The sequence below is a fragment of the Anser cygnoides genome, chromosome 1, assembly GCF_040182565.1.
Source record: "Anser cygnoides isolate HZ-2024a breed goose chromosome 1, Taihu_goose_T2T_genome, whole genome shotgun sequence".
NCBI classification, from domain to species: Eukaryota; Metazoa; Chordata; class Aves; order Anseriformes; family Anatidae; genus Anser; species Anser cygnoides.
Genome location: NC_089873.1, coordinates 102,579,655 through 102,597,010, shown reverse-complemented (window position 1 = coordinate 102,597,010; position 17,356 = coordinate 102,579,655). Strand labels below are relative to the sequence as shown.

General features: G+C 51.0%; 3 protein-coding genes and 1 long non-coding RNA gene across 5 annotated transcripts in view; 2 read left to right on the top strand and 2 right to left on the bottom strand.

Annotated features, from left to right (window-relative positions):
- Positions 1-17,356, top strand: part of PHB2 (prohibitin 2) — a 167,319-nt gene that overhangs the window by 77,443 nt on the left and 72,520 nt on the right. The gene's annotated exons all lie outside the window — the stretch shown is intronic.
- Positions 795-3,750, bottom strand: TPI1 (triosephosphate isomerase 1). Its single transcript, XM_048051577.2, has 7 exons — positions 3,530-3,750; positions 2,571-2,694; positions 2,392-2,476; positions 2,124-2,256; positions 1,809-1,894; positions 1,578-1,665; positions 795-1,375 (listed from the first exon to the last, which is right to left on the bottom strand). The coding sequence occupies exons 1-7, from the start codon at positions 3,639-3,641 to the stop codon at positions 1,257-1,259; spliced, it is 747 nt and encodes a 248-aa protein (XP_047907534.1). The 5' UTR covers positions 3,642-3,750; the 3' UTR covers positions 795-1,256.
- USP5 (ubiquitin specific peptidase 5) lies at positions 3,945-17,232 on the bottom strand. Of its 2 annotated transcripts, none has more exons than XM_067004705.1 (20): positions 17,094-17,232; positions 16,385-16,510; positions 15,988-16,054; positions 13,980-14,113; positions 13,514-13,659; positions 12,999-13,183; positions 12,343-12,437; positions 11,632-11,825; positions 11,395-11,466; positions 10,020-10,101; positions 9,703-9,828; positions 9,120-9,273; positions 8,546-8,720; positions 7,053-7,141; positions 6,648-6,839; positions 5,969-6,112; positions 5,670-5,815; positions 5,430-5,583; positions 4,700-4,784; positions 3,945-4,534 (listed from the first exon to the last, which is right to left on the bottom strand). In XM_067004705.1, exons 1-20 carry the CDS (start codon positions 17,199-17,201, stop codon positions 4,441-4,443), a joined length of 2,568 nt encoding a protein of 855 aa, XP_066860806.1. In that variant the 5' UTR covers positions 17,202-17,232; the 3' UTR covers positions 3,945-4,440. The 2 variants fall into 2 exon arrangements, with proteins under 2 accessions (XP_066860806.1, XP_066860808.1); XM_067004707.1 differs by having other exon boundaries at positions 6,717-6,839.
- On the top strand, positions 6,790-7,845 carry LOC136791834 (uncharacterized). The gene is made up of 2 exons (XR_010834681.1): positions 6,790-6,911; positions 7,512-7,845. It is a non-coding gene; the product is annotated as an uncharacterized lncRNA (long non-coding RNA).

Below are 17,356 nucleotides of genomic sequence, written 5' to 3'. Positions count from 1 at the left end.
AGGGCAACGCGCTCCAACAGCGCGAGCGCGAGGGGAGGAACGCGCCAGGACCACAAGAAGTACTGCAGAATGGAAAGCATGAGGTGGGAGAGGATCTCTCAGACATGCATTAACCGAGTCCCCCTTCCGCATGCCTGCTGTATAACAGTGCATTGCCTGCAGATGCCCAATGATGTACCGCCTCAGTTAAGCTCCTCCTCGTGATGCACTTCCATTTTCATTGCCCTTTGCACTACCTAAAAAGCTCCTAGCTCTAGTCTGGCTTTCCTATCTCCCACCACGTGGCTGTAAGCAAAGCCCCAGCACACGGGCTAAAAATTTCCCATGTGAAGAGGGAGCTGCTCTGCTCCACATGTAACAGGCAGCAAAGTCAATTACCAGTTCCCACAGACAGAGAGGCTCAAAACCAGCACTTTACCAGGCCTGCCTGGAAAGATCAGCTCACTGGTGGGACAGCCGGGTGCTCCGGCACCTGCAGGAATAGACACACACAAAGCACCACGGACCCAGAAGAGAGCTGCAATGGGAAAGACGAAAGGTGCTTTGGGGCATGCTCTAAGCAAGAGCTACAATGACAAAGCACAGGTTGAACCTGTGCAATGCCTATTGGAGCAATTTAACAAAGAAAACCCAAACCACCAACCACAACAACCCACAAACAAGACAGAAAACCCAGGCCATGTTACTCTCTTGCAGCCAGCTAGAGAGGCCAGGAGTGAGAGCTCACCAGAAGTGAGTATGCTAGTTCTGTACACGCCTTGTCCTTAATCACTTCCAAATAAGATCCAAGACACTTTTTTTTTTAGTTTCCCTTTCATTTATTGTTCAATATGGGACATAGGTGAGGTAAGGTGTCTCACAAAGGTCTAAGCTACCAGGCCCCTTGCTGATGGGCCTGAAGGATGCAGAACATGGTGGATCCTTCTTCCTCCCCCAGTACTAGTGGCCATCTCTACCTGTAGCACTGCAGACAAAGGGGGAGGCAACGGCCAAGTTGACTGTGAGCTCTAAAAGCTCAACAGAAAACCAAGGATTTTGCCAATTCAGAGACTGTTGAGACACTGCTGAGACAGGCTCACACTAACAGGACTCCAACAAGGTGGTGGGGGTTAGCAGCACAGCTAGAACAATGACCGTGGTTGGGGGGGAAAGCCTCAGAAGAGGCCTCTGTACTTAGACATGTGCAATGAAAGGTCCCTTCTTGCTTCTGTTTCTTGCTTTTAACCGTTAAGGGACTGCTCCTTATTGGCTGCGCTTCAGTGTTTTGCGTTGATAATATCCACAAACTCTGGCTTGAGAGACGCTCCGCCAACAAGAAAGCCATCCACGTCATGCTGAGAGGCCAGCTCCTTACAGTTGCTGCCAGTGACTGAACCTAAGGAGGAAACAGTATTTTAAGAGATGAGCAGAGAACAGTATTTTTAACAGATGTAGGCAGCCTGAAGCTGTAACAGTTACTGCTTCATGCTCTGCCAATCTCCTATTTCCTCATTAGCAGAGCAGTGCTGTACAACTGCAGCAATAAGCAGAGAATCTAAGTGCTTCCTGCGCTGGAAAGGGGCTTCAGACTCATTTACCTCCATAGATGATCCTAGTTGATTGAGCAACAGCATCAGACACATGGCTTTTGAGCCACCCCCTCAGCTTCTCATGAACTTCCTGAGCCTGCAACGGAACAGAAAGAGTCCCACTGAGGACTGGACCATTTTGCATATAGACAGAATGGTCTTGTTCCATCTTCAGGCAGGATCTCTGGAACAGGAAGGGTCGGTCAGCCATTTTGTCAGCCACCTCTCCCCTGCTCATACCTGTTGGGGGGTTGCAGTTTTACCAGTTCCAATAGCCCAAACCGGCTCGTAGGCAAGAACCACTTTACTCCAGTCCTTCACGTTATCTGGGGAGAAAGGAGAAGGTGTAAGCAAGCACAGTACTTCATGGTGGGAAGGGTAGACCTGGAAAGCTTTCTGGAACATGCAGAACTTTTATTAACATGACCATTACTGTGTGTACACTCACAGCAACGTATCTGCAAGCCTTCCAGAAAGGCCAGGAACAGGCAGTTAAGGCCATAATGGGCATTTTTCCCTTCGGACACATGCGAAATGGACAATTTCTTCCCTTACCAGCAATAGCCTTGGTCTGTTCAAAAACCACTTTCTCTGTTATGCCAGCTTCTCTCTCATCCAGCTTCTCTCCAATGCAGGCAATGACACCAAGGCCCTCAGCTAGAGCATGAGCCACCTTCTGCCCAATCAACTGGGAATGGAAGAGAAATAAGGCAAGTGACAGTCACACCTAGTCCTGTTCCTGTCTTTCCCACAAACTGCTCATCCCTCCAGCCTTCACAGACATATCTGATCTGTACCATCTCTCCATCCAATGGTCTCTCACCTCATCAGACTCCCCAAAAACATGCCTTCGCTCTGAGTGACCCAGAATCACCCATGCAGCTCCAATATCTTTGATCATTGCTGGGCTGAGAAGAAAGGATATGACAGTATTAATTCACATCTCTGGAGGCAACAAACTTTGCAGGGCCACGCTGGCTTTGCACTTCTCTTTGGGCTCACCTAATCTCTCCTGTGAAAGCACCCTTTGGCACCTTATAACAGTTCTGTGCTGCGACTCCTATCTTTGCATCAAGCTTCTGACGGGCAAAGTCAAGGTAGATTGAAGGGGCTCCACAAACCACCTCTGGAAGGCAGAGAAAAAGGTCACTTTCAAGAAGAACTGGGGCAGAAACCGCACCCAACCCCTGAGCCTGAAGACCAGCCCTAAGAGGTCATCATTTCCTTCCCTACCCTCTGCCGGGAAGGCTCAGCATGCGTGACATTTGGGGGACCTGCTGCAGCATCAGAAAGCAGGAATATCTCTGCTATCCGATGCCTCGACAGCAGAGGAAACCCTTTCCAGCAGCCAGATAGGTGAGATCAGGCAGAGAGGCAGGCCCCTCAGCCGGTTCACGCAGGGTCCCTTGGAAACAGCCCAACCAAGAAACCGGGCAAGAATCCTGCCCCGCTGCGGAGGCTGTGCTGAACCGGGGGAGAAAAGGGCAGCATCGGGTTACACCTGGGATTATAACCGGGCCGGGATCGAGGCAGGGCAAGCAGCACGGTCTGGTGGCACAGCCTGAGCGACCCCAGCTGAGACGCTGCACCCTGCGCCCCTTCGCGGGGCAGGGGTCGCCTCCAGGAGCGATAGCGGTGGGGACGGGGCTACGGGCGGCCAAAGGCCCGCGGGGACGGGGCCGCCTCAGCGCCGTGAGGGAGCCCCGGGGGAGGCCGGGGAAGGAGGCCCGAGCCCGAGCCCGCCCAGGAGGCCGGGGCCCGGCTCCCCCCCGCCGCCCGCGGTACCGGAGGGGCTGCGCTGCCCTTCAGCGCCCGGGATCCGGTGTCGCGGTATTTTTAGCGCGGTTATATTTACGTTTATATTTAGGCCCCCCCGCCGCCCTCTGACATTTCCCGCAGCCGGGCCGGGCCGTGCCGGGGCTGCCGCGCGGTACGTGCGCGACGTGCGGCCGCGCCCTCACCGGTGTCGGCCGAGAGCTTGGCGCCGTTCAGCGTGTGGATCAGCTCGCCCAGGCTCTTCTTGTCGCCGTTCATCTTCCAGTTGCCCCCCACGAAGAACTTCCTGGGCGCCATGGCGGGAGGTGAGCAGCGGGCAGGCGGCAACCAGCACCGTGCACAGCCGAAGGTCAGTGGCGGCGCGCGGCCCGCGGCGGCCCCTTTTATAGCCCGGCGGCGGCCGAGGCCACGCCCCCTGCCCGAAGCCACGCCCCCTGCCCGAAGCCACGCCCCCACCGAGGCGCGGCGGGCTGAGGGCGGCGCGCGCCGAGGCCGTTGGGGGGGGGGGGGGGGGGGGAGGGGCAGGGAGCCCCTCAGCGTCCCCTCACGCCGCGGGGCTCTCGTCCCCACACCGCACACAGAGCGAGGCGGCAAGCAACGGGGCGTTATTTCGGCTTTTATTTCGTCCCTCGTGTATTTTGGCATGTGCAGGGCACGCTACTCGCGGCCCCGGTTGCCTCCCGCGCTGCTCGCCCCGTCAGGGAGGGCAGGCGGGAGGAACCCCCCCCCCCCGGTACAAGCCGCACGCACACACAATTCCCCCTTTCCCCCTTCAGACAGCGAGGAGGTGGCGTCGTCCCACCAAGCAGCAAAGCACGAGGGCTGTGTGTCACAGGGTGGGGACAGTGAGGGCATTTCCTACAGAAACTGATTATTTTTCCCACCCCCCCTCCCTCCCAACCCCCTTCACTCACGTCCCCGGGGGCTCCGGCCCCCAGTCAGGGAACTCGTTTCCGCCTTTGTCTCCATGGGGAGAGCATGAAGGGAAGAGTGGGGTAAGAGGAGATGGACCCTGCTCTTATCCTCACCGCCCCCACCGCTGCCCCCCTCTGCCTTCAGCCCGCTTTCCCCCCTCCGCACGCAGCGAGAGGATGTTCTAGCTGGGAATCCGCTGGTAGAAGTAGATGTAGCCCAGATCCTTGGGGGGCTTCTCAGAAGCACAGACTTTCTGGTCGTTGTAGATCACCCACCTGCAACAGGCAGAAGGGGGGAGCTCAGGGATGCTGTTGCGTGGCAAAGATGCCATGCGAGTCCCTGCTCGCTTCCCCCCAAGATTTCAGAAGAAACAGCGCAGGACAATGATTGAAATAAAGCTTTACCACAAAGTCCCCTTATGCTGTCAAAATCCCTCTTACCTGCCATCTTTCTTGATGTGACAAACGTAGTGGCCGCACATAGTCGAAGTGCCCATGTGGCTGATGAAGGCAAACAGCTGATATTCTTGACAGGAAGAGGGAAAAGAGGAGTTATCAGAGAAAGAGGAAAGGCTTCACACCCTCAAAAACCCTCTCTCTAGAGAAGTCCTGATGTGTGAGACCTGAAGGAAGCTCTCGTGGGTCTTAAAAATGGGACACTGCCAAGTGTGACTGTGAGAGTTTGGTCTCAAGGCCAAACATGGAGGGAAATAGGAGATGGCAACTTCCATTCAGCCTTCTCGCTTTGAAGTGTTTATTTGGCTCAGGTATGTTGGACGGGTAATGGTGAGGATTCCACCTCCCTGTGGTGTCCAGCTGCCATGCAACGCTGGGATCGATTCTGCAAATGGACTGGAACTTGCTTTTAAAACAGAAGCCTGAGGATCAGAAAGGCCTCCAGATAAGATGGGGAGAAAGAAGCACCATCTTTCACTTGATGGCTCTTCCTTTGCCTCTCTCTTCCCAGCTTCTAGGTAATGCCTGGCCTAAAGGCTTTCAGCCCTACATTTGCCATCCTTCTGTTCTGTTCAGCTCCCACCACCTAAGTAACCAGCCCAGTCTATGGGAGCGGCTGCTGCTAAAACCTATGGATTTACTGCATTAATTAGGGAGGATAAGGCCATGCTGAGTTTGCATCCCAAAATCGACATTCCTACTGCTTGGAACTCACTTCCAGGCCCATCGCGCACTTTAGGACCAACAGGGACAGATTCAGAGATGGAGTCTGCTGCTGAGCGTCCCTCTGAGATATCCATAGCAGCTTCCGCATCGAGGTCATCAATGTGACTAAAGATCCAATCCACAGCACGCTCCAGGCTGTTGTTCTGGAAGGCAAAGGCAAAGACTGTGAGCTTGCAGATGCCTGTTCCTGAGAACATCATTTCACTCTGATGTCACCCGTGACTCTCACCGTTGCTCTAAGCGCTTTCATAGCCTGGTCCCGGGAGAAGCCCATTGAGACAATGGTGGCCACACTGTCTTCTGAAGGAGGGTCTGGACAAGCAATAGTTGACCCTGGTCCACTGGATCCCGGGAGAACTAATGGGTTAGCAAAGTCTGCAGCAGAAAACAGAACACAGAGCGTTTTGTTCCCTCCAAAAGGGAGGCAGTCTGAGGTTCAAACTACTTTAGATTTCCACTGCTGAAGTGGGTCAGGAAGTACAACGACCCAGATGCCATAGGCTTTGACGTGGCCACGAGGTCTCATACCTGGATCATCCATGTGTGACATGACCCAGTTCATGGCAGCCTCGACCCCACTGTTCCCCGTGTAATACACGGCTTTGCGGCAGGCGTCCATGGGAAAGCCCATCTCCACTAGCTGTATGATCACTGACTCATCCAGCATGGGGGCTGTGGGAAGACAGAGATTAGAGCCACCCACTCCCACCCAAGTCCTGCCTGCTTCATTTTGTGCCGCCCCATACAGTTCTCCAAGCCATCATTTCCTGGCTTTGTTTCACACGAGTTCTGGCTCTGCTCTCCTCATCCTTTGCAAACTTTCTTCTTCAAAAGTGCAGGCTCACTCGCAGGTACTCCAGGGAACAAGGGGATTCATCGCATGAACTCAGCAGCACAGGCTCTTCCCTAGCCTTCAAGCCCTACCCTGTGCTGTGTTTTGTGAAAACAGAATACCTCTGCCAATTAAATCTTGTATAAACCTCAGCTCTGCCCCCTCTAATGCACTAGACATGCCACATCCCAATCTTCCACAGTACAGGAATGAACAAACTCCCTTGCATAACAGGCATGCAAGGGAGGCAGCCGGCATTCGCTGACAGAGGGACAGGGAAAGTCTGAGCAAGTGGAAACCGCTAGGACTGGAGACAAGACAAGGAGAGCAAGGAAACGAGTCAGGCATCAGGAAAAGAGGAGGAGAATCACTAACATGTCGGAGAGGAGAAGTGAGGGGAGCAGAAGGAGTCGTCGTCCTCGTTGCCATAGAACCCCAGGCTACCTTTGGGCTCGTCTGGTGTCACCAGTGGGGGCGCGATGTCTGGCATTTCTTCCTCTCCATCTTGCAGCCCTGTTCCCTGCAGTGCAGAGATATCCAGCTCCTCTGGCATTTCAATGGAGACATCTGCAAGACACAGTGCTGCTCAGCCTGCCTATAAGGCCAGAAACAAAAGACTCCATTGGGAGATCTAGAAGGGTAAGTCTACCCTGCTGGGGATACAACATGCTAGTCTGAACCTCCTTTTGGGACAGTTACTTCCCTTTTTGCAGTACCAACCACAATACCCATATGTGACACCCAATACCTTATGTGCTCTGTACTTCTTGTCCTTCTTACCAAGCTTTTTGGGCACCCAATCCAGACCAAAAGTGAATTTCTTGATCTGGATCACCAAATAATCTGGGAAAGAGGCGAACCGTGTTGTTCTGAAAGAGATTAACATCACAGCTAGTTTTTACACTTTGTCAGCACTGATTGAGGACATCTAGTTGGTTCAAGAAATCAGTGAGTGGGGTGGAGGCCTGTCCAAAGGCAGAGAGAAACAGAACTGTGCAGCTCTCCTATGATGAGCTTACAGCTCCTCAAACACAAAGCAATTTCTAAAGCAGATGCTCTGACCAAATGAGATGGAATGAAGCATTCACAAAATCTTGGGGAATAAGGAAAAAATAGTATGTTCTCTATCTCTCAACCCTGCATTTTACAAGCTTCCTCAGATTTTAATATTAATTAAAATAATTAAAGTCTAATCCTTAAGGAACGCAGTGGAAATAACATCTTTTATTAGACCGACAGGTAAAGCTGCAAAAAGTGACAAGCTTTCAAGTGCAAGAGCGCTTCTTCAGATATGAAGTGGAAGCAGCAAATTTTAAGCTAACAACGACTGAATTTGATCAAATGTTATTTAGTTAGACAATTTAAGGGAAAGGGTGTTAGGTATAGCTGAAACAGAGGAGAATGTTTGTGAAGGGAGAAACAATCATAAGAGAAACAGATACTTATTATCAGGGAATAATTGTAACATTGTAAAATTAACTTAAGCAATGGTATTTGTAAGAATGTAATTCTTACAAAGCCTGTGAACACAATTCACTATTTAAAGGCAAAACAATGTTATTTTTCAAAGTGACAGTTTTACTGACTGTTCATTTTTAGTAGCTATTGCTTAATAGTAGTATATTTCTTATAAAAACACATTCCATTCTATGGATTTACTGGATTCTTTCAGGACTACTCTTTCATTGCAGAAGAACAGTCAGTAGCATCACAGAAGGAAGCTGCTTAAGTCTGTAAAGTCAGACTTTTGCACTACTGCACGTGCTGCTGACAGCAAGGCAAATTAAAGCTGTATTTTAAGCCCTGCTATTAGCATTGAAGTTAGCATCCTTTAAAATAACTCAGGTGTCCGCTATACCCAGTGTTTTGCTCAAACTTTACCAGCTAAAAACTTCCCTTAGAGAGAGTTTGGAGACCACGCAGGGCTGGTGCTGCCACACCCTGTACTGATTTTAAAGCTAAATTCTGAACTAAGAATAAAAGCTGCCAATTTTCTGGAATATCAATCTGTTTTCGTAGCCCGTCAGCAACTGAAATCTGCTGGTAAGCATTTCACTAGCGCTGCTGTTGTGCCCACTGTAAACCTTCCAGGGCAAACACTCCAGCACTGCTGAACTGGTTCGCTTCTGTTTCAGCGTTCTACGGATACAGGACTTGGAAGACCGCAAACCCTGGGTAATGCTCCTTCCTCAAACAATGCAAAGAAGTTCCCAAAGACGTAGCCGGCTTGCCATAGCCTAGCTAGTTATACACACACATACACGCACACTCACTTGAGAGCCACAGACTTGGCCTGCAAGGCTGTGCTCCAGAAATCATCCACCTGTTCTGGAGCTCCATAGGCCTCTAGGCAGGAGCTGAAAGGCACCTTGGCTCGCACCAGCTCAGGCAGTGGCTGCTTCTCCTCCTCTGCCTGCCGCTTCTTCTCCTCGTATTCCAGTAGTTCATCTAGAGAATAAGGCACAGGAATCAAGGACCACCTCTAGGTACTAACAAAATAACTGGTATAAGCTACACCCAGAGGCAGAATAGGCCTACAAATACACGTCCTAAAGAACGCAGCACAAAGTTGGCAACATCTCCTAGTGAGCACTGCTCTGCAACTTTGCTGTTAAATCATAGGCCACCCTGAAGTGTAGGAGGGAAAGGCTCTGAAGGGCCGTCACTGTGTCATACCACCTCTGCAGAAATCAGCCCAATCCCACAAAAGCAGGTGAAGGATCTGGCTTCAGAAGTGGCAAAGCAATACCCTGAGGAAGTCCCTTTCCCATTTAAGGAGTTCTGTAAGAAATGTACGATATCCGACCATAATGTTTGCTACTATTCTGGCCTCAGCACATTACTGACCTTTGTTGAGTGCAGCATCCATGGGCACAGGTAGCTGCATGATATAGTCCACACGCTGCGTATATTTCACCTTTTCTGTGGCCAGGCACTTCAGCTTTTCCTCCACCAGAAAACGAAAGACCTCATTGGGGTTCTCCGAGCTGCGGCAGTTCCTCTGAACAAGGGAGAGGTCAGAAGGGTAGATGTAACATTGGAATGGTAGGAATAATTATCTACAGCAGCAGCAGTTCCATGCAGGACACAGCTAAAGAGCATTCATTTCTTTATCCAGTCCACTGGAAAAGACAGCAAACTAAAGCCATTTTCTGTACCCCAGGAACAAATACCATTCTGGCTCCTAAACACAACAATTTGCATCTCCAGCTATGCCATTGCTTGGAGGAATTTCTTGGGAATCAGCCCAGAAAATCTGGCTAAACATCTCCTTCTTCTCCCACAGGTGCTACCTGCCTCCTTTTCCCTGTGTCCTCTCCCTCTCTCTGCTCCAAATGCCACCTTCTCGCCTCCATATCTCACCCCCCTCTTCCAGCAGGAAGACAAAGCCAGGCTTTTCCAAAACTAGAGATACAAACTCGACCGTTACCTCCACCATGTTGATGAAGTGCAGAAAGAACTCCTGGGCGTCCTGCTGTCGGTTAGTGGAAAACTCTGGGTGTCCCTTTCCGATGAGGGACTTAAACATGCGTGGAGCAATGCCATTTTGCACACCCTGCAGAGAACAAGGTGGAAGAGGAAGGCGGTCATAATTTGCCAAGCACATGTCGTGGCACGCAACACTCTACTCTTAGCCATGCTCTTCAAGTGACAGGGCCCTGGCACAAGCCCCACGACATGTCTTCAGAAATGGTTCTCCCTCCTCCCCGTCACACACATCGTGCGGGTACCGCACCCAGGTCTCACCTTCTGGTCAGGCTGCTGTTCCCCTTCTGCAGAAACCGGCTTTGAATACTCCCCAGACAGCAGCCCGTGACCCAGTTTGGCTCTGGAATGATGAAGTCACTGTTAGCACCAACCTGCATTCTTCGATCCCTCACACTCCAGGAGCCACAACAACCCATCCAGCTTTAACACCGACGTGACTGTCCATGTCACAGAAATCAGCTTTCCCGGCTGCACCGGCCAAGATTGTCTTGTCTTGGTCTGCTCTCTCTGGTTCCATGAGACATCACCCACTGGAAAGTTAGTAGGACTTCTGGGCATGAAACTCAGCTATTGTTTGCACCATGGGGATAAAGGAACAGCTTCCTTTTCCCCACAGAAGGGCTGCCAGTGCTGAGCCCTACAGCAGCCGTGTAACAGCCACACGATTCTGCAGCCTGCAATGGGTAAAGTAGCAGTGTATCTTACAGGCTGCACAGGAGACAACAGGGCACACTGAAATTGCCTGAGCCAGAAATAGCATTGCTGTGAGCAGACTGATCACATTTTCCCGAGGGAAAGGTTAAGAATAACTGCATGAGGCACTTAGCGGACAACAGTAACGTTCAATTGATTTCCTCCTACGCCCAGACCCTCCTCTTATTCCACCTCACTCCAATTCTTCCCCATCACGGTTGCCACTTGTCTGGAACCAAACCCTACCAATTCATCCCTTTGCCCAGGAAAAAAATCTTTCTGGCTCTTTCTCAATTCCCTCCTAACCGAACACCTCACCCCAGACTGTCCAAATTTAGGATCTTCCCTTACCTCTGGACTCTCTTCCACAAATGCCACCTTCCACTCCTCCATCCCAAACCTCCACATACTGCTTTGCTGTTTTAGAGCAGATGTAGGAGAGAATCCATGCATTTAAAATGAAGCACCCTCTGAAATGCTGTGTTCCTTCTTCTGTGTATTCTCCTACTATTGCCTGCACAAGATCTCTTGCAGGAAGCCTCCTTAAGCATATGTAAGTTATCCACTGAGGGAGAATTTTTCTAAATCTATGTATTTCTTTGCTCTTGTCCCTCCATTGCAGAAAGCAAGCAATTTTTTTGCTGTTACGCAGATTGAATATGCCTACCAGAAATCCCCCCGTGGTAACAGATGGTACTGCATTTTCCACATACTACATTTAAGAGCCTCTCATGAGCACTGAGGTAAACCCTGCTCTCCCCATCTAGGGCTATCAGCAGAACTTTCTTGGCATAGATCCTTATTGATCGCTGAGGATCAGCGTGTCTGGGGACGGACGTGGAAACAAAGAGGCAAGGCTTGAGGGAGAAACCTGCAGCAAAGCAGAGGAGACGCACCCAGGCAGCCTCGGCCTTCCTTCTCCCACCAAAAGTCTACGTACACTTGTGTGCTGAAGTCCTGTGTGGGGTCCGACGGTGCGCTTTGGAATATCTTCTCCAGCTTGTCCACATACCTGCAAAACAAAACAGAGCAATTTGAAGGACGCACGGATTCATCTAGTAAAGACACAGTTCTGAGTCTGACTCCTGCAACAGAAGCTCACAGCTCTAGGAGACTTCTGTACTGATCCCAGGGGATCCCAGGCCAGTGGAAACGAGAAGAGATTAAGCTCACTTACTTTCTCTGGAAGTCTGGGATACTGAACAGCACCTGCATCACAGAATTGAGGTAGCAACTGTTGCCCAGGTTACGGATACCAGTGTACCCAGGCCCAAAGAGGGGCTTGAGCTGCACACCAGACTCCTGGATGAGCTCCCACTCCCCAATGCGTTGATTCATGTCTATTTCCAGTTCTGTCATTGTCTTGTCTGTCTGTGGAGGGAAAGAACAGGAAAAAAATCTCAATGAAGACTCAAGTGAACATCTGAGGTATGAAAAGGGCAATACAGTAGAGAAACATAAAGGGTTGAATTAATCCTGTTTGATTAAATTAGAAGAGGAGGAATGTAAATTAATTCTTTTAAAATATTTGAATATCTGGGACGGAAGGAGGAATGCTAAGAAACATGAGAGAAATTTGAACTATCCTCTAAAAAGGGGCATGGAAATCACACACCAACACTAAATATAGGGAGCAAAGCTAGGAGCCTGGGCACCTTCCTGCCTAGAGTACTGACACAGAACCACAATGAAATAAACCTCAGAGACATGGAAGAAAGGCAAAAAAGGCAGTGGAAGAACAGAGGCAGACCAGTCAACTCTCTACCTGATAAAAAAGAGTTTCCTCATCAGGAATGGTTCTGCATGGCTACAGAAAGCTGGGATCCAGCTATGAAATCTTAGACTTGCTTCTCTCCCCCTCTGGGCCTACACAGGAACTCCCCCTCACCTTCTGCATCTTGAGCATGTCAATCCCAAAGTGAGCAAGGTGTTCTGCCAGGTTGGGATCCAACACCATGTCATCCTCATCGTAGGAGTAGACGTCTATGCAGGAACACAAAGGAAAAGGAAAGACTTACGGCCTGCGATCTAAAATTCACTCTGGATGAAGAGAACTGGGAGTTTTGACAGAGTGAGCAGTTGGATTTTCCTCTCTCTTTTTTTTCAGGAGAGTAGCCAACAGAGTGAATACTGAAATTCCTCCAAAACACGTGACAAGACAAACAACTTTCTCATTGATCAAGATATAGAGTTACACGTACGCCTGAAGTAAGGAAAGTGGGTTACTATGCTACTCTCTACTCAGGTTTTCAACACAAAATCCTTTGATAAATTTAGGCAAATCCCACCCCACCAAGCAATCTGAAAACTGTTCTAAAATCCTTCAGAGTACAAGGGAGGGAAAGAGGAAGGCAAGGTTTTATCTGCTGGTTCTTTGCCTGCCACAAGAAGCAGGTCAGAGTGGGAAAGTTGAACTTTCCCGGTCATAACACAGGCAACACCAGCCTGGTACCTGGAAATCCTCCCTTACTTGCCTTGTCAGAGCCCACAGTCAGCCTGAGTGGCGCCTGGCATCTATAACCCTCACTGGATCCCCCTTCTCACCAGCCCCATCAGGAGTAATTGTTCCCAGTTTCACAGCCAGTGGGTAGCCAGTTTCCCGGTAATGTTCGACCGCGTGATTGTTGCCACCACTGCCATCGAAATAGCGCCGACCACAAAGGATGGCTCCATCGGTCATGTTCAGCCACAGGTTCTCCCTCATGTCACACTTGCTGCACTTCCAGCCACTGTTGACAAGAAACGGAGGAAAAGAGCTGTTAGGGTGAAAACCTTTGGGTTCTGCCTCCCAAGCCCTCTCCGTTACTACCCACTTATACCAGAGCATAAGCACAGGTTTCTGTGATCTCATTTCTCTTTTACTTCAGAACACCGAATGTCCTGAAATACCTTAGTTTGCCCCTTCCCCTGAATTTACTATGACGAGGCACATTCAGACACAGGGCAAGGCCTCACAAAAGAAATCCCATCTTCTGCTGCAGTTCCAGGACAGGAGAAGGTGGTGATCAGGGTGGATCTGGGGTACAGAGCAGTACAGCTGCTTTCAGTACTACGCTCACCATGGTGGGATGCGGACATCATTCTGAAGCTGGTGCAGGGAAAAAGCGTGTTTGGAAATACGTCGAACCTCCCCATCCCAAGCCTGCACCTCCTGCTTCCGTGAGGCTGAATCTGCTGTCAGGATGGCCTCCACCGCACTGGCAATCTAGAATTAGAATAGTGGGGGGAAAAAAAAGTGAAGGGCGCAAAAAAAGAAGCTTCCAGTGCCACAGAACTCTACGTTTAGGCTCAGACCTACATGTCAGTTGCAGAAAGGCAGTGTTCAGGAGCCTCGCCATAGACCAGGACTCTGCACTATAAAGCACTGCTTAAGTGCTTTATAAAAGTGTTGAGTAATCCTGCTTACTCCAGACTGAGACTTCACAGCAGCTCCGCAGGATCACTTTTACAGGGCAGCAGTTCTTTCACCGTAGTGGTGCGTTTCCTCCCCACCGACAGAAAACACAGCCCTTCACCCAAACGTACCCTGTCTCTGACCATGTCAGGGAGTCCCTCCAGCCCATCACGGGGAATATCCAAATGCTCTGGTAAAATAACTATTTTTACATCTTCATCATATTCAAACTTTTCCTCTGTGATGTCAAATCCACCTTCTACACCTACAGGAAGAAAAAACGTTGTGGTAACGGGTAGAACCAAATAGCTTGCAAGGCTCCTTTGCCCATGGCTTACGTGAAGTAAGGCACCATGACTAAGGCAAAACGCTAGATCAGTGATCCACAACCTGTCTTCCGTGTCTGGATCCTAAAATTGCTGCCATAGGTGTGGATTTTACAGAAGCAAATAGAAGCCTAGTGACAATGGGCTTGCTTTTACCAGCTGTTTTTACAGATGCTTAGAAGGAAACTCCAGACCCTGCCTACAACCAGAAAAAAAAGACCTGTTCATCCTTCACAGTACACCCAAGATGATGAACGGAGACACGCACAAAGAGATCACCTTCTAACCCCGCATCAAGGTCTAGCCTATCAGCATCCTTAAGGAGCCTGGCTCTGCTTCTTGTCTCTTCCAGAAAGGACAGTTCAACGCCCTGACCTCAGACAAGGAGAACCAGGAGTTCTCTTGGGAGCAGAATACGCAGAATTACAGAAAAAGTCTTAGGAAAGGCACAGTGCTGGTATTTTCTCTTGCCCACCTAGCCGTGCTTTCCAGAGATTGCAACAAAAATGGAGGTTCTATACACAACAGCTTATTTGCCAGTTGTCAAGAGTCACCAAAAAGTTACATTCGCAATGGAGGGCACAGTCTCTGATTTACGTAGGTACTCACAATAAAACAAAACGAACAAACAAAAAACAAAACAACAACAAAAAACTCTTGCAAAACGATATAAAAAAAATCAAAAAACAATTTCTCTTGCAACTCTCCCTATCTATAATGTTTAGACTATGCACAAACTGCCACGCTTGGATGCAGATGCTGCAAGCCTGAATGACTTTAGGAATACCTGAAAAATCACCGGCATAACACAACAACACATGCAAATAATCCATTTCTGCGCCTCTTCAGCACATCCCAGAGAGATCTCCTGTCATCACTTCATCGAGTAAAGCAACACACAATCCTTCTGCATATCACACAAATCCTGAACTCTAAAGAAAGTGAAACAGACTGCTGAAGTCCACCAGGCTGCTGCTACGCAAGGCACGGCTAGGGAAAAAGTGAGCAAGAAGCAAGACTGACGTGGTACAGGTTCTGGATTTCCCTCTAGTGGTCAGTCTCCACCAGGCCAGGAACCTGTTACTGCTAAGAACGTTCCTGTCCTCTGCTTTATAGATCTCCGTAACGGTTCAGAAATTACCAGCCGAGACTGCCCCAAACAAGAAGCATCTTCGCTGATTCCCGTGACAGCTTTTTCAGCTGGTGCAAAAGAGTAATGGAACATCAGCACCGTCCTTCCAAAAAGGGACTTGCTTTTAGTATTTAAAGTCCTCATCTGTTTCCTCCAGTACCAACCTTGTATTTCAAAGAACTATCTAGCCAAAAACGTTAATACAGCATTTGCCAGTAATTTCTTCCCTTTCTATACAAATAACACTAGTTCAAATTTTGAGAAGTTTAAAAAATACCTTTTCTATCAGAAACTTCAAACTTATTTTTTTCGAGCTTGCACATTATTTTCAAACTCACTTCTGACCCACACTGGATACATGCGTATTAAACAACAGCCCCACGCGGCTGATGTGCACACCCCAGCTGAGTCAGGCACACAGAGTTACGAGAGAAGGCAAAACACGTTTATCTACAGAAAACACGATGCATTTTTGAACACAGGGCAAAATCTCAACAACTGTTCTGCAGTAGCTGCCCACCTAAGACGTACTAGAAGGCATTAAGTTTGAATTCAGTTGGGGATGCTAGCTTCGAGCAGCCTAGAAGGGGAAAGGGAAAAGAGGCTTGCTACGAGGCCAGACAGCTCCAAAGGACTGGTCCGAAAGGACAAGAAATACACGGCACACAAGCGCTTTCTTACCAATAGCCAAGCGAGTCGGTTTTTTCCTTGGGGGGTCCCCAGCACTGGAATTAGCATCTTCTTCCTTCTATTTCATCGAAAAGAAACAGGGATATAGAGTTAGGGGGCCGGGCATGCTGTGGCAAGCCTTAAGGACTGACGTTAAGCTACTGTGAAGACGGAAAGAGGCCAGGCAGAAATTGCTCGGGCAATCCACGCAACAATTCAACAGAAGTAGGGCTGAAGACCCGGTGAATCCCAGCTCACCAGGAAAAGATAATGATTATACGTGTTGGTTATATCTGATTGAAGACAGAGACGTATCCCACGTCTTAATTTCAAGACAAGTTTGACTTTATTTTCCAGTACCGCCGCCCCACTTTTACTTTATTTTTTTTTTTTTTTTTTTTTTTTTTACCGGTTTACGTGTTCTTTTGAGGTGCAGGTAGACCTTCTGGCCCGTTTTCTGGTAGTGCTTCTCCACGTACTGCTTCCCGAAGCCCAGGAAGGTGTTCATGCAGATGTACAAGCCGCCATCCGACTCCTGGAAGGCAGAAGAGCCGAGGAACTGCGGGGAGGCGGCGAGGCACGTCGGGACGGCCACCCCCGGGAGCGCTGCTGGTTATTCGCTCGGTAACGCCCCGGAGCCCCCGGTCCCGGCCGGAGGGAGGGGCAGGGATGCCGGCGGGGTGGGGACGGCCGGCGCGGGGCCCACTGCCATCTTAATGACACAGCACCGGCTCGCCGCCCGCCCGCCGCGCCCCGGCACGCCGCCAGCCCGCCGGGGGAGCGCGGCCCCGGCCCGGCCCGGCCCGACCCCGGCCCGCTCCCCGCTGACGGGGGCCGGGCCCGGACCCGCCGGGCTGCCCACGCCCGCCGCCGCCCGGGGACTACAGCTCCCGGCATGCCTCGGCCGGGAGGGGCTCGCCGCGGGGCACGCTGGGTGTCGTAGTCCCGCGCCGCCCCGCTTGCCGCCCGGCCGCGCGGCGCCCCGCCCGCGGCGGGACCACAAGTCCCGTGGCGCCCCGCGCGGGCGGCACCCCCCCCGCCGCCCGGGTGGGCCGGGAGCGGGACGGAGCGGAGGGGAGCCCGGCGAGCGGCGGGGGCCGGCCGCGGGGGGCGCTTACCGGCGTGTCGAAGGAGAAGGCGCACTCGTCCTTGTGGACCCGGTCGCCGGCCTTGGGCACGCGGATGGACGGCAGCACCGAGAGCAGCGCCTCGCTCAGCTCCGCCATGACAGCGGCTCACTGCGGCCCCGCCCGCGGCCACACCCCAACCAATGAGCGCCCGCCGCGGCTCCGGCCAATCCCGGCGGGGCGCGGGGGCGCGGCCGGCGGGCGGGGGGCGGGGCCTCGCGCGGAGCGCGGGCCAATGGGGCGGCGCGGCGGGC